The sequence below is a fragment of the Sipha flava genome, unplaced genomic scaffold, assembly GCF_003268045.1.
Source record: "Sipha flava isolate LNK unplaced genomic scaffold, YSA_version1 103_pilon_pilon, whole genome shotgun sequence".
NCBI lineage: Eukaryota > Metazoa > Arthropoda > Insecta > Hemiptera > Aphididae > Sipha > Sipha flava.
In genome coordinates, this window is record NW_020271717.1 from 1,443,920 (window position 1) to 1,462,058 (window position 18,139).

General features: G+C 33.1%; 1 protein-coding gene across 1 annotated transcript in view; it reads right to left on the reverse strand.

Annotated features, from left to right (window-relative positions):
• The window catches only part of LOC112682726, a 50,189-nt gene that overhangs the window by 19,781 nt on the left and 12,269 nt on the right, over nt 1-18,139 (reverse strand). Inside the window, exon 2 of the mRNA XM_025553416.1 lies at nt 3,300-3,519. Within this exon, the coding sequence (XP_025409201.1) occupies nt 3,300-3,519 (220 nt within the window). The remainder of the gene's footprint in view (nt 1-3,299; nt 3,520-18,139) is intronic.

The window sequence follows — 18,139 nt, forward strand, 5'->3', positions numbered from 1 at the left end:
ATTTTTAAGAACCTATTTTCTCAATATCTTATATGCAATGAAAAACATTTTGAAAAAATATTAACATTATAATAATTATAAATAATTTTCAACAAAAAATTATAACTTTATTATTAATCAATAGTTTTCTCTGTCTCACTAATGTTAACAAACAAAACATGGCAATATAGTTTGTAATGTAGTTAAAAATATAAATATAAAATCAACCATTATTTGTTGTATTCTTAAATAATAAATTATAAAAAGAAAGATAGGCAATATTATTTCATTAATTTAATGTAGGTACATTTTATTCAGCATGAATAATATTCAATTTACAAATAGTAGTCCATAAGAATTTAGAATACAACAAGAAAGTTTTTTTTTGTTTTAAGAATGCATTTATGTCATTAATTGTAGCTACGAAATAATAATGATCTGCGATGTGAACATATTAGGTTTGCAACATTATTTTATTTCAATTACATCACACATATTTTGAAAAAAAACATAACACTTGTAGCACTTGTATTGTTTTATACGCGTTAATATGGGGCAACATAGGAAATTTGCATACTAGAGTGTACATTAGTAAAAAAAAAAAAAAAGATTGTACGTAGTTCATGAGTTATACATATTATAGTATTATATTAGTTTTTTATCCATTATCTAATTTTAAGGCAAAACATACTGTATGTCATGCAGTGTTTTGTAGTACTTCTATTTTTATATTCATTAAAAATATTTACCTACCTAAATTATATTGAATATTTTCATATAGGTACAAGTATACAAAACTCACAGATGAAATTCAAATATTAGTAGAATCTATGTCAGGTTACCATTAAAATTATATCATATAGTTATGATTTTAATGCTTTATGATGTTTGGAAGTAGGTACAATTAACATCATTGAAAACTTGTTATATTAAAAATAACAAAATCAAACAACAGCAAAGTAAAATAAATATGTTTTTCAAAATATTATATTTAAAATAATTTTAAAAATTATTGAAAATAATGAACTTAGTATTTTCGACAAATTAATTGAAAAGTTCTTGTAGCACTCTTAAACATTTATATTTCAACGTTATATTACGTAATATATTATACGTATTAATCTGATTAAAGCACAAAGGGTGGAGTCTTTTATACTCAAAAGAGACTACAGCAAAGCATGTAATGAAAAGAGATAAAACGTCGGTGATTTGCAGTTTTCAACAATTTCACTGACTTTGATTACTCTCTTCATTACTTCTAATAAAACACTGTTGAAAAAGTTAATGAAAAGGCTTTATAAAAAATTAGAATTTGATAGAACATTTTATGTTTAAAAATAGTATGTTATATATACACTATGTATTGAATTAAATTATCTGTATAACATTTACGGCTGCTAATTATAGCTTACGTGAGTTGGGTTTAAAAGTTATTTCAAAATCGTTTCATAAAAAGGAAAAGTAATTTGTAGATAAATTCTATTACGGAATTTAGCCATGTTATAAACATTTATCGTGAGTATAGAAGAACGTGCATTATTCGCATTGTTCATTAATGCATAATTATATGGTTAGTACACCTACAAAAATTAAACAAAAAATTACTAAATCCTTAGACTTCAAAAAATGATATTAGAAATATTTTCACTGGAAATAATCAAACAGTCGGTCATTTAAATAAATGTTTTCTTACTATATTAAATAATTTAACTGTAATATAATTTAAATCTCACAACAGCATTTATAGAACCACGCATTAGATTCCCGTTAAAAAGGATACTCATCACCTTATCATAATTATGAATTATAAAAATGTATAAATCAATATATTAAAAAAACGGTTGTAAATTGAATTCCTTAATATGCATTGTTTTAAATTTTTTAAATATTCATTAGTAAACAATTAAGTGAATCAATTTTTTAAACATTTAAAATTGAAAATTACATCATTAGACATAAGTTTAATTTATAAACATTTGGATACTAAAATGTAATTTCTACACCTAAATTTAAAGATTTATCAAAATAAATCAAAAATGATTGTAGTGGTGAAATAAAAAAAAAATATTGTAATTTTATTTTTCAACGGGAATCAAAAGAAATCAACATTTCAGACTTTTAAAATTGCATAACCATAGTTAAATATAATACGAGTATGATAATGCTAATCGAGTTTCAAATTAAGTAATTCCTAAAATTAAAAAGTGAAAATTGCATTATCAATATAACTTCGTAATGTTTTATTTGAAGATTTAGTCTTAACTCAAACAGTAAGTGTATATGTAAATAACTGTCTGAACTTAAATGTTAGAACTATAGTTAAAACGATAGCAGAGACGTGCTTTTCGAGTAAAAATAAAAGTTTTGTTCAACAAAACTGAAAAAAATAAATAAATAATAACAATAAAGTACCGAAATACTACTACTGTCTGCAGCAACATTTAGTACGAGCGCATAAAAATTCCGAGTGGAACACGACGGTTGTTACGACCGTCAAGTTGAACCCATCGGTCTGTTATGAATAAATAAATATCCGTATGAATCAACGTACGGCAAACGGGGGTGGGATAGAATCCGAAAAACTCGCTTGACGACATGATGGAAACACAACGGGCGAATTGTCGACGATTGTTTGCACATTAGTTTGGTTGTCGCCGATACGGACTGCGGCGGCGATGAACGATCCCGGAGCCTAAGTACACGCGTGATAGCCGACGACTGATACGATTGCGCGGGGGGAGGGGATGGGGGAGGGACGTGCTCGTGATTAAATGCCGCGTCGGCTCATGACTGACAAATCCACCGCCGGCGCGTTAAATCTGTTGGTTTTTCTGTTTATTCGTTTTCGGGAGCGAGAACAACGATTTACCCGGTTGCCTCGAGGCTTATGACCGACTATTACACGGGGGCAGATCGTGCGCGATTACCGAAGATTACGATAGCCGGCTGCGCAGCAGGTGATGATGCCCCATGGCGGTGTAACGTAAGAGTTGTAAAAAAAAAAAAAAAACCGTCGCAATCGCAGACAACTGCCGTTTTGCAGTCACGAGGGGATCGCGGCCGGCCGATCGAAATCAAATTTCGCCCACGCGCAGCACTGCGGGACGCTGTAATAATACGCGCGATACGTAATACGATTGTACGCGTCGTGTTCACGTGCGTGCACGTCTCGCCGCCGTATCGGTGCTCTGATTTCGTTTTTCCAACGTTTTATTGTACAACAACGGTTTAATAAGTTTTGATCGAATCCACGATTTTTCTACTGTTTCGTCACACACTTGCCCGTGCTGACGGTTGCCGATGATTTTTTTTCTACGTACCTGTCGTATCTGTCGGTGTAACCTTCTCTGTGCGGCTGCGTCGTCCGAGGGCCGCCGGAGTACAGGAATATCCTGCTGGCTCCCCGGTACCACTTCACCGAGTGCACTATTCCGCACTGGGTCGTGATCTCGAACCCTATGGTCACGTTGTTCGGTTCCAGTTCGCAGGGTAAAAATGCCGATTGTCCGATTCGTGCGTTTACGTCGCTCTGCTGTTCGCCTGTTGCGCAAAAACAAATAATTATTAATCTCAAACGTTCACGACGAAACACAACGCGGCGCAAAGTTAATGATACAACGCGCGTTTACGCACGGATCGCGGTTTTCGTGGTACTAAATTATTGCAGCGACCGTCCAGCGAGTGCCGCGGTAATGGAATAATGGAATACGAGTATACTGCTATTATACAATTGCAGCAGCGAATGACTATTATTATTGCTATTATTATCGGTGGTGCGAGTTCTGTGTTAACGAGTCGGCTGTGTAGCCGATGCGGGGCTGTCCAGTACACGAATATGTGACGGAGGACGGGATCGAGATAAATCGTTAAATTAGTATTGCGCGTCGTTTAAGGGCCGTTCAAAGGATATCCGTTTCGTTACGACCGGGCCTTCTGCATCCGCCGCCCAATCGGGAACATCGACGATGTATGGCGGATTATTTCCTTTCCGGCGCAACGGCGGTAAAACGGCCACGACAGTAATCATTATTATTGCGATTATTTTAACGACGACGGTTCCGATCTCTATAGAATAACGTTCTATTTATCGTCGCGCACATCCTCGTCATTATATATATGGTATTATAGCCGGTACCTGCAGCAATGTCTGTGTACGTTTATATATATAAATAATTATACGAATAATGGCGCAATAGAGTAGTGTTAATTCATCGCGAACAACGTTATTTTTAACTCCGTATAAGGGAAATAAAAATAAATAAATTATGTACGAGACAAGTGAATCGATGGGATCGAATTTCGATTGCAGCACAACAGCACGTCGTTATTTCTGCGCGCGGACGAAGGTTGAATAAATTTGAAGTAAGTATACGCGTCGTATACAATTATAATATATATAACGATACTGAAAACCTCTAAATGGCTAGGGACGCGGGTCGACAACACGACACGGATTCTCGGAGTCGATGTTTGAAAACAAAGTAAGTAACCGTAAATTATAAAACAAAACCTCGCAACAGTTTCAAACGTATATTTTCGACGGTCGTAATGTATAGGTTCCAAGCTCTTTGATAATTATAATTTCAACGATGCAAATGTTTATCCAAGAAATAATACGTACTATACGTAATGTTATAACACCCTCTGAATCCCTCCTGATAATTAAATATACTTTGCAATTTACAAAACAATATTACAGTTGATCGCATAATTGTGTTATTTGTATATTGTGTTTTACGATTTTGCAATGCCCATACAATACCGCTGTTTCCCATACATTTATTATTATTATTAATGTTACCGTCATGCATTGGTATATTGTTGTATAAATTGTTATAAACATCGACGATTTTGATGCGCGCCCTTCTACCATACACTCTCCATTATAACAAGGATGGGCAACTGGCGGTCCGTGTACTTCTTTTATCCGGCCCGTGCTACATTTTCAAATTAATTCATAACATTTTAACATTTATCGGTTCTACATTCTATCACATCGGTCGTAAAATGTAGATATTAAACTCTAATCTATATCCCGTCCGGAGAGAGAACGTGTCGCGGCCCGACGAAAATTGGTTCTTGCTTTGTCACACCCTGCACACGTCGAGCCGTACTTAGCACGCAGTTGTTCCTACCGTGACCGCTTCGATAACGGTGCAGCGTTTATAGAGCGTCTACCAGCGGCAACGATTCTTAACCGTTTGGGACCGGAGCCCGGCACCGTTTCATACCGTTATCGGTTTATGTTAAACGAAGAGGTGGGAAACGAGACCTCGGCAGCGGTTATTTTATCGGTTCAGTCGTAAAAATAAATTATATCGAATTAATGCTAACTGTCGATTTTAATGATCACTTTTTTTTTTTTTTGCTACTTTTTTTACTCCGGCCTGTCAGATCTTAAAGTTCTATAAAATGGTCGTTTAGTAACTTCGTCTAGTTGCCCGTGTACAATACACATTTTCCGCCGAATCATAACGATATTATCTCGTACCGACGCGCACGCTGTACTTAGGAAAGCGTGCACGGGTATGTCGACCTTTGAGCGGTGTGTGTAACTCGGTAAAAGACGGTTGTGATTGGTTTCCATCAAGACGCAGTAAGTTATTGGGGTTCCGTCTGAAACTTTACGCGCGCGGCGCCCGACATTCGTTGCGCGTTTCGGGACGGCTGGTACACACGCTCCTGCCTGCTGCAGAGAGGCACCTACCTACCTACCTACCTGTTACGGGGCCGGGCGGTTGTAATATAATGCGGTGGTCGAAGTAATTCCGAGAATCTCACGCCCTGCCTTGTGTTATACCACTTCGTCCGGGTAAACTTATTCGGAAATTTATACCCTCACGATGTATATACATTACGTGCGCCGGCATATTACGTACATAAACCGGGACGTCTATCCGTGCACGTACCCACCGTGTCCACGCACGTGTGTTATACGCGTAGTTCGCAAAAGGGTAAAACCGTCTCGTTCGGATTTAACGCCCCGGCGGACACCCGAAGCACGAGCGCACCGTCGTAGCTCGGAGCCCCCGTACACGTCGACCACCGTATCCATCGTACACTATTTATTCCAACTCATCAGTGTTTGTTACCGGATCGAGATGCTACTGGTAAACAGCCTATTAAGCGTAGTGTTTATCAATAGCACAATTATAAGTATTGTTGTAACGTATAGGTTCACATTTTTCCGAACATTTTTTGAAAATCTCAAAACAGGTTTATTGATTAATTATTTTTTCATTTTCCATTTTATTTCTATAAAATCAGTTCTGTTGATTGAAACACGAGTATTATTACACTTTTAACATTTATCTGCAACATTTTTTCAGGAAAAAGTACCTAGGTTTTACATTAGCTAATTAGCACTTTTTTCGAATACGTTACTTATCGCGTTGAAATTAAAAATATACAACAATAAAACAATACATCTTGCAGCACCGGGCTCAACGAAGTGAAACAAGTATTCAACACTGCGTCACAGAAATTAAATTTCCTTTTTTTTGTCCCTCCCACTTTTCACTTGGGCGAACTAAAAGGATTGACATTTAGATTTAAAAATATAATACTCGTATTGACGTACAGTGTACTTGTTTACATACCCAATAGTATCGCGTATATATCTACAATTTGCAATCCATTAAAAATTTGTTCAATGGTCTTATAATATATGTATGTCATATTTGATATTCAACATTTTAGCGTTGTCGATTTTCGCATTATAAAATCGTACGTATGAGTTTATTTTAATTTTTTATGATGCTCGTGTATACATAAAAATAGATAAATGCTAAAAGAAAAACTAATATCACATGTGTTTGTTTCGCATAAAATGATGAACGAAAGGAGTGAATATGGATTTCAGCACACTCGAAAATAGAGCTATGTATTATGTACAGTTGCACTCATGAAATGCATTTATCTCACTAACGACAAAAAATATACGAGTACATATATATTATAACTGACTATGATACTGCATGTATAGGTAGTATTATGACATTGTTATTACCGGTGTACGACTGTCTGCAGTTGATAAATCGTTTTTGGTGTAATGTTATCGTAAATTGGTCGCGAGTACTGTAAACATGCATACACACACACGATTATTATAATGCGTAGGTACCATCCATAATCCTCGTTTTTATACCTACACTGCTAAGTCGTTATAATACTGAGGTTGTGATGTACGGTCGTTGTGTGGTAAAAAATAGCACCCATAATAATACGTTTCTGCATTCGCATCTTTTTTGCCAATTAAATTTTTTTTATGCATATTTTTTTCAAATCATAACTGTTTTCACTATGCGTCTTGGAATCAGCGCAACACGGGTAAAATAATATTATTTACGTCCATTCAATAACTCAGGGTATAGGGCGTTCTATCAAAATAAAAAAAAAAAACGTAACATGAAGCACTGAAAGAGCAAAATGGAAATTGAATCTTGTACGGTTTCGCTGTACCTGGTTTTCTGGTGATTAAATCCCGTCGTTACAAAGACAATACTATTATAGAAAACGAGTGGAGAATTCGGTTTCACGGGAAAAATATCGCCTCCGACGTTATTTAATTGAACTCCTCGGGGCTATAAATATTTTAGCGCAAAGGTCTAGAACCTTTACCATCCGTAATACCCACTCGCCTACTTAAAAAATAAATGAGAAACGAGACTTGCTAGACTACCTTCGTGCCACCAATATGTATTTACACAAAGTACGTAACATAATATCGTACAGGGATACGTACACAAACAACACAACTACCCTCGTGTACGCACAACACCCCACGCACGAGCACGCGTTCGCGGACGGACTTCTTTTACGTGGTCGTACACGCAAATGTGCGCGCACGTACACCAGTAGGTACGTAACCGGAAAAACGTCGCCGTGTCTCGTATACGCATTGCGGCCACTAATATTTATACAAACACATAAACCGTACTGACAACCGTACATTAAGTTGGACTAGCGCAAACCCGTGTACGAACACCGCCCACGGTACGGTACGGACCAATGTTCGTGATGCGAACGTGTGTTCCAAACGGGGATTCACGTTCCGCGAGCGAGAGAAATATAGCAGCAATGGGTTTCGGCGGGTAGGAACGGCCAAGGGGATGGGAGATGGGTATTTAAACTTCTCCCTGGCCCGGTGCCTATATATAACTCGCGATACGCGCGCACACAAACACCAGCGCATCGAAAACCGCGCGCGCGAGCGGTATCGATCGACCGCTATTTTCCTGCGAGTAATTAATTAACGAGTCTGTGCACACGAGAGCTGTGTATAATATATATACTTATGAACGCCGCCAGAAGTTTTCGTTTGTACACTAATACATATACTAATCGGTGTACACACTGTATACGCGCGATCGCGGTCGTTGTTGTATTTAACCGCCACCGCCGCCAATTTTTGTGATTCGTCATTTGTTATCGGTGATGATGTTCCGACACAACTACGCTGGCTGTACACCCTTCTCGTCATCGTCGTGTTCAACGTGTGCATACCGAAAACGCGGCTGCTGTACACTCCGCACGATTATGTATGGTTAGATGGGGGTTTTTTTTTTTTCATTTTTTTTTCGGTCTTTTAATCAGGAACGCGATTCGCGAAACAATGCCGTAAAAAGCGTACGATTAGAAAAATCGTATTCACTACCATTCCGGAATCTACAAAGAAACACTTTTTTATATTATTATGTACATACATGCCTCCGTCGCGCGATCACCGTCGCGTGTAGTGAACAAATAATAAGGTTCATCGTTTATAACAGTTTTATACAGAATTAACCATTCGATGACGATACATATACCACTCGTGGGTTTAACGACCTACGGTGTCATCGTTCGGCCGTACGACTAATGACGATATTGTCAACGGTGCGAGGACAGCATAAACGCACCGCCAAAAGTGTAATGGACCGCTGCGACTCTGAATTTCGAAAGCACTATAACGAGTTACGTGTTTTCCATTAACGCGATGTGAAGCAGACAGCCTATGACGATTTCGTTCAAAGCGACGGAGAGGAATACGATATTTTACATCGTTATAGAATTATTATTATTATTATTATTATTATTATTATTTATAGTATTTTTTTTTTTTTTACCTTTAAAACTATAATTTACGATTTGTTTAGGAAAAGCAATATTTAAAAAAAAAAAAAATAAAATAAATCTGAACCCATAATTCTCAGAGTCCTATATTATCGGTGTAATGTTGCGGCAATAAAACTTTATACCTTCGCATTCATAACATGCTTTAAACCTTAAACTCAAGATCCCTAATACAATATACATCGTGTTTCTACCAAACGTTGAAACCATTTTAAGAATATTTTCGTCCGTTCCAAGCTCTAAATCTCAATAATGATAGGTCATTTTTCGTTGTAAAAATGTTAAATGTGCATTATACAATAAACACTATATAGAATTTATAATTTATTTGTGTTGATAAATTCTGGATTAGAATTAAGTTTTAATTTCTTAATTAATCGAATAACAAAAGATTAATTCAGTTTTTATATGATAAAAAAAAAAAATGTCATACCAAACGTTAATGTTAGAAAAAGCAATTTATTTTGTTATAATCTAGTAGGATCTAACTTCAACTACATTTTTAAATCTAGCAACATTTCTAAATAGTTATAATATTATATACGTACTTAACAAAACGATAATGCCAAAAATATGGATAGTAGTCACAAAGTATATATTGATTAGGTAAAAAAAAACTACTCATCATGTAATGGCGAATAAAAAATGTCTGTAATTTAAATTTCAAACTATACATTAAGCCTAATAAAGTTTTCCCAAAAATGTATTAAATAGGTACTTATTACTTTTTACTCTATAAATATTTATTATACTTATTTCATTTTTTTTTTTTTAATCGAGTTATTCATTTATATCAAACATAAAACATTTAATACTTATTTAACTTATTTGAAATTAAAATTAAAATACTTTTATTGTAATTCTTTGGTGGGTGGACTGGTTACATTGATGAAGCTAAAAAAAAAAAGAAAATACGACAATGCCATTAATCATTACTGTAATTTATTTATATATAGTTAATGGTAAAAAAAACAAACTTTTATAATCCCCGTGCAAAATGACGATAAATTTTAAATGTAGGAACACTGAAAGTCGTCGCCAAAATGATATTAGAAAATAGAACTTCAAATAATTTTTTTTTTTAATTTATTCTTAAATACTTTATTCCGTGATTATTTTAAACAATTGTAAAACTAATGGATTCGAACAAGTACTTATGCTTTTAAAAGGTCTATATACGTATATTTTATTGATTACAAGTTATTTCATCATTTTCGCGGATAATCGGACCAAATATTTATGAATAATATATTTGTATTTGTATATCATACGTATACCATAAATATATCATGTAAAATAATTACCATAATTGAACTATAACTATATTTTCGTTTGAATTCGACTGTGTTGGATCGAAAACGAACAAGTGTCCGACTAGGTCTTGCAAGGAAAACACGGGGTGAATTAATTAAAAATTATCGTGATGAGGAGCACACGAGCCCTCCCACCACCATCACCATTACCAACGATGACGACGTTTTCATCAACTGACGACACAATAATATAATTCCGTACACCGACGCAGCGATTAAATAACGACGCCTCGGGCATTATCGATAACGGGGAAACGGAATAATATTATTACGCGGTATGTATAAAACCCTTGTGCGTATGCGCTCAAACACTGGCGTGCACATACGTACGCACACGCTCGCACATCGAGGATGTCGAAGAGGAAATTAACGACGTCGAGACGACTGCTACGGGTAGGCACCGTACAACTACCCCATCTTTTCAGAACGTCCCTCGAGGCTTCAAAAGCGGCGGATATGATTTTCCTCGACTACGCCACGTAAATCCTTGTCATTCTATATGATATATGTCTATATAGGTTTGTTCCTAAGTGAAGTCGCTGTCGCGTTGACGTCCAAACCGAAAACGTATTATTAGCAATCGTGCGAATATTATGTTTACTCGACGTACGTAATTGTGTTTTCGTATTAAATAATTATTATTGTTTCACAAGTATAAATAACATTATAATGTTATCGAGTATACCACGTCTACTCTCTTACCGTATCCTAATAAGATATAGCCCTGTACCTTTCATCTATGCTCCTAAAACAAATCTCCGTTTTTTCCCTCAGTTTTTATCGCATTATTATTACTTTACAAAGAGGTTTTCCCCTGAAAACGCTAAATTATTAAAATATCCGAAAAACTTTATGATTCCGGTGATATTTTCGAGATATTTTTTTTTTTGCTTTTCCGAAGAAAAATCTTCTAAATATTTAAAAGCCCATTTTGTTTAGAACGTAACATTTTAAGAGTTAAACGAACATTAAATAATCATAAATGACATTTAAAGAAAAAATAATGTGTTCTATAAATACTATGTATATTATGTGTAAAATTATATTCAAAATGTAATGTACGACGTAAACTCTACAACTTTTATTATTCTTACATTGAAATATACATTTAAAAAATAACCATACAATTCGGTATAGTATAGATTTTTTAGGAACTCACTGAAGGTTAAAAAAATTGTAATCAGTATTTAATATTATATAACCATAAAGCTATTGGAATGTACTCTTAATTATGTGTAAATTGCAATTAAAAATGTATATTTTAAAAGCCACCTTGAAAAATAAATTATATGAATTTATAATGTATTACTACTATTAAATTAATTCAAAATTATTATATGAGTATTCAATTTGATATAAATGATCCATCATTCGTATACCTAATCCTTTTTAAAAATTATGAATATTTAATCTTTCTCACATTTTTATTATCCACAGTCGACTACTTGGTAATGACTGGGAACAATTCAAACTATATTATATGAAATATTAAAACTCATAAAAAGTCATAAAACAATACATCAGTGGTGGGAAAAAAAACCACTGTAGTGGTAAAAAATGTTGGTAAAAAACCAAAAAATGGAAAAAAAAAATAAATAATAAATACGTTCGTTCACGTCCAAACTTATGTTTGCGCATCGTATTGAAACGAACAAGGATTCTGTAGGTTTATTTCAGATCGTACAAAGAAAACTGTTAAAATAAACTATACAAGGATAACATATGTTTCGTGTACATCGGATTCGACTAGATAATCCACGGCGCGTTGGTAAGCTAACATGTATCCGACAGTATCGACCTAGTTGATGATGGTGGCTTTCAACGCCGATCAAACAGTCTTCATTACTGTTCCTCCGTCGAAACGCTAATGTTTTTGGCGTACCAGCAACGGAAACGACAATCGAGGCTACGGGACCACGGCGGAGGACTATTAATTATGCTCTCTTAGACGAGCATAGGCAAATCCGTTGCCAATACAAACCGTGTCTATACACGACAACGCGTTGTCGTCGAATCAAAACCCTTAGCGTCGGATCGTTATATTGTTATTACTCCCTCGTCGCACTGCACACAGGATTACACCGCCGCCCGTTAACGACGTCGTGTAATCATCACAACACACACACATATATATATATACGAGTATGTTTATGTACACGTAAACACGTACACGCGCGTATAATAGCAGTAGACTTGAGAAGTCGAGAGTCGAGTTTAGTGTCTGCGGGCAACAGCGACTAAATAATAACCACCGAACGATTTGTCGAATCCCTTTATCCGTATGTGTATATATTTAAATGCATTCGCTCACTTTCCTCTGCCGCTAATTAATAGCAATGTACGCGTCTGTAGCACCATCAACGTGTATGCATATTTACACACACACACACACACACACACACACACACACATTATAACATAATGTACAGTGTCGGAAAACGCGAATCGGTTAGATTGCGTCGATTACGCGAGCGCTCGAGATAATTTGGTCTGCAGAACGGAAGCTCATCGACGGCGTTCGTTCCGACGTTAAACAAACTACACGCGGCGATAACGAGCGCATCGAATCCGCAGTAGCAGCAGCAGCTGAGAGTCCGTGCCTGTCTGTGTTGCGTACGCTGCTCTACATACCGATGTAATAGCCGATTACGAACGTCGTTGTAACAATATTGAGCGTCGAAGTACTCGCCCCCGCAGTAAAATCGATCTTCTTGTGGGAAAAATTACAAACATGACCCTAATCATTCCATGGCGCACACAACACCTCAGTTGTAAGAATCGAGGCTGCTGAATACAGGCATGACAGTTACTTACATTTATGGTGTGTATGATGAGCGCCGATCGGGCATGAGCGTGTACGAATATTTCAGAAAGTAAATCGATATGCGATAAATCCCAACGCCGAAAAACGTCTCTGTCACGAAATCGGTTTACTTTAGGCAAATGTATTCTTATAAATGTTTTTCTTTTTTTTTTTTTTAAGTAACCCGTTAAAAGTATAAAGCAAAAGTTTCGTATAGGACTATCGAAATGCATTGATATGCGGATAATATAATAATATTACCATTGTTGACGAGTTTTCAGATTCTATTTTGAAATTATAATAATATGCATTTTTGCGGTATAGGAAAATAAACGGGGTAAAATATAATAAATAATAATAAACCGAAATATTCGAAAAAGAAGCTGTGTAAAATACCATATGCGTCCACGTTTCAATCGATAAAAGGTCTATGTGAAACGTTTATGGTACACTTTACTGTCCCAAAATGTGTTTTCTCGTAAGAAGAAAAAAAAATACACGCATCGCTGTAACACCAATACAAGTTTCTCATTCCGTTCAGTATCTTTCGACGGTAACTTTTTGTGTATATTGTAAATTGCATATTTGCGTAAAAATAAAAATAAAATAAAGGCGGTGCTTGTATAATATTATACATACTATGCATATTATTCTAAAATATGTAGTATATTGTGTATAGTATCCCATTAAGTGCACCCGGCGGTGGCTGCAGCAGTTTGCAAGATAACTCACGTAGCGTAATAGAATTTTCTTAGGGCAGTTTTTTCGCAGTAGTATTTCCGTGTGAAAATTAATTTTCACCATAGTGCGGATTAAATGCATAATGTGTACACACCCAGTGAAATCATACAACGAGAGTAAAGAGTATAATAAAACGATGTAATTTATTATGTATATTGTAAATATAAGTAGCCATAATACTACGGCATGATTTCTAAACCAAGTATGTACGTACATTTGGATAGTACTGGATTTTGCTCTCAAAAAAAAAATCCACGCAGAAGAAAAACTCGACATTCTTTTGTGCGGATACCACCACCGATTGTTATATTATATACACGAATGGTATATTTATCTGTAATTGGTACTCAGTTATGAATCGGCATGCATAAGCTTCCTTCCCTTCCTTGTTCCCAAGAAACTGCTGTACTTGTTATGATACAAAAAATTGTATGTATATTACTAAATTATTATATGGGTATATTTATAAATAAATGTAAAAAATTTGAAAAATACTTTTCTACTAACACATGTTGTCATCATCCGAAATACTGACTGACCGTTATTATTTATATACAATACAGTGTGTATATATATATTATAAATACTTCTGTTATAATTAAAATTTACGACTGAATGACGCCATCGTCCAATGAGTCATACTGGCTTAAAAATTATTTTTAATTCATCAACATGCTTAATAAATAATTTGCCAACGATTTAAATCGCTTTAAAATTTCAGCGCATGTCTAATTTCTAATAATTTGTGATACTTGTTTCAAATATTATTGTAAAAAATTAATAAGATTATATATAGTAATAACATTAATAAATAAGATACATTTTTCTATTAAAAACATGACGGATTCTGTTATTTTATATTTTTAAAAATCTCATATTTCACTAAAAATATAAAAAAACAAATAAGTTATAAATTGTTTGAATAATCACTTGGTTTTAAATACATATTTAATAAAAGTCACTAAAAATACACCAAGTTTGTACTTTTGTACATAAAGTAAGCCATCAAGATTTTATTTACTACCGATAAAATGAGTTTGTTCAAGACCAATACTACTCTCTAAAAACGCTATGTAAACGTATTATATCATATAACCCTCGTTGAAATATAAGCGTAGAATATAACTGAATTCAATGTACTCATAATTTGTCCCGATTTTGTTAGTGAATTAAATTTATTGAGACATGTTTCAAATTTGATAACGTATAAACAAATATCAACAATACAAGCATAATAAATGTCATTCTTGTCAGGTTGAAAGTATGCAACAATGTAAACTTTATGTAAATTGAAATTGTTTTGTGTGATTATACATATCTATTACTGTTTTTGTTTAGCAACGTTTTTCGATTGACAGCCGACAGGTAACCAAAACAATTTAAATGGTAAAGTATGACGAAGACGATGGCTCCATTGTATAAAAACTATGGTCTTAACTACTGTCCCATCTTTACATAATAGTAAATGACAAGGGTGCATAGGATAGTCAGCGACAAAGAAGAATCAATAATATATGGTGCATATGAAATATAACACGAACGAATACATATATGATATTCACTCATTATTTAAAACTAAAATATTTTATGATGTACACAATTGCAATAAACATTTTATTTGAAAACAATCAAATGTTCTCAAATTATAAATTTTAAAAACACGAGAAGTATTATATTTTATAGCAGTGGTTCTCAATCTTTTTTTTTTTATGACAACACCCTAATTTAGATTTATAAAAATGGCAACACCCTTGAAACAATTAATGGATTTTATTATTATTGGAAATTTTATTTAAAAATATTAAACTTAAAAAAAAAGTTTTAATTTACTTAATTCAAATTTAAAAAGTTCAAAGAAAGTTTTATGAAAAACAGTATTAGTCCATTTAATGCAGGCCTGCATAGGTCTTCGATTTATGGACAAATTTTAACAAACTTTCACGTAATTATTTCTCAATATCTTTTTTGCTTTTTGTTATTTCCAATATCGAATATGCTGATTCAGACATGTATGATGTTGAAAAGAAAAGGACATTTTCAATTCTTATTATTCCTGTGCATTGGATTTACAGAAAAATTCGAAATAAATCATTTTGAGACATACAAAATTGAGATTTTAACGTTATGTTTGATGATATTTCTAAAAAATAAAAATCAATAAGAATGGCATTATAATTTTTTTTAATATGCGGCTTTTATTATTTCATCATTATTCCGTATTAATATGCGTTCATACTTTGAAAGCTTATAATTTTAATTAATAATATTTTGGCGACACACTCCAAAGTAATACGTGACACACTAGTATGTCGCGACACACCGGTTGAGAACCACGGTTTTATAGAATGTATAAATATTTATACCAAAATGAAGACAAATACAAGACAGGGTCTATATAAAATTATCGATAAGTAACAACCACTTGGGCGCAAGGATTAATTATATAATTATAGGATAATGCAAAGTGATTTACTTTATATTTTAGTTAAAGCCTTTAACAATATATCCCTATTATTAAATATTCAAAAGGAATCGAATAGTAAGCTTTATGTTTCTAGACCTGATGATCGATGAAAAAACGTTTGAACGCTTAGTTTGGCCATCATTACAGTTTTGTTAAATATGTTCATATAAGATTGAACAAACTTGGATCAATACCGAAATAAAACTGACAAATTTAACTTTTGGCGAACTTCTTCTAAATTATGTTGTTTTATATTATTTACTAATCAATAGTATAAACAATTAGTAATACTATGTATAGGTTTAAGTACTTACCATATTATAACATAACTAGGTAACATAAATATGTATAAAATACATTTTTTGGAGAAATTAATTATGATAAAATATTATAAAATATAACAACAAAAGAATATTATGTTCCACAATTATATTTATTTGAGTTAGTAGTAAAAGGTGACAAACGTATTACTTAAGAACCACCTTACTCCCTCCCTATAACTAAATGGCCCACGATTTTCGATTGATTATTCCAAATTAAATATTTCCTATCATATTCTTATCAAAAATAAAATATTAAGGTTTTACTTTTTTATTTAAAATTACCAGTATTATGTAATTCATTCTTGTGAAACAATTTTTATTATTTACAACAATACATTTTTTTTACAATTATTTTTCGAATTGATGTTATATTTTTCGTATTAACAAATAGCGCGAAATCTTTATAACTTAAAAACAGGATTTGTTCTTAATTTTCCTCGAAAATGTATTTGAACAAAATCAACAGACAAAAACAAATTTATTCTACCAATATTTAAATTTTCTTCTCATTACCACATTTTTATATAAAAAAACAGAATATTATCTATCATAGATGAAAATAATAAATATCTATAAATGAATTTATTAAACTTAAAGTATCCTACTCAATAATACATTTAATTTTTATAAGTTTTTATGGATATGCAAATTATAGTAAAATTCATACAAAAATAAACGTAAAATATTTTATCGATGAAAAAAAAGTACTATTGAAGAAAAAAGGTAAATGAAAAATAAATAAATTTCAGTTTATATTTAAAATTGATTCCATTCATTTTTTATAGAGAGAATAATTTATTAGTAGTGAATTTATTGAAATATCTTCATAAAAAAAAAAAATAAAGCATTTTGGTATGAAACTGAAAAATATTTTTTTCTGTTGAAAATGTAAAATCCTATAATGTTCAAAAATTGTTAAAATTAGTTTTTAGAACAAAAAAGTGTAACGTACTACTAAAAACATGTTATCCAAATACAGTGGTTTTTTTTTTTAAACTAAAGATGCAATTAGTTTGTAATTGGGATCACAGGACACATCTATGAAATACCGGAAAATTGTAGTCATACTTTTTTGAACATAAAATATTTAATATTCTGTTACAGATTTGTTACAGGAGAATCATTCTTTTTTTTCGAAATTATAATATATTCAATATAAAAAAAAAAAGTAATCTATTTCATCATGCAACATTACCCTGAATTATAAAAGTTAAACAATAACCTCTATTTTTAAATTTCAGTTAAAATACTAAATATATTGAATATGTAATGGTGCATTATCGTTTTGCTTGTTTTTATACAAAAAATATAGAAGAACATAATCAAAAATTATACGCATTTTAATTAGTGACGGATTGAACCTAATTTTTTTCAAACATTCGACAAACATTTTTTTTTTTTT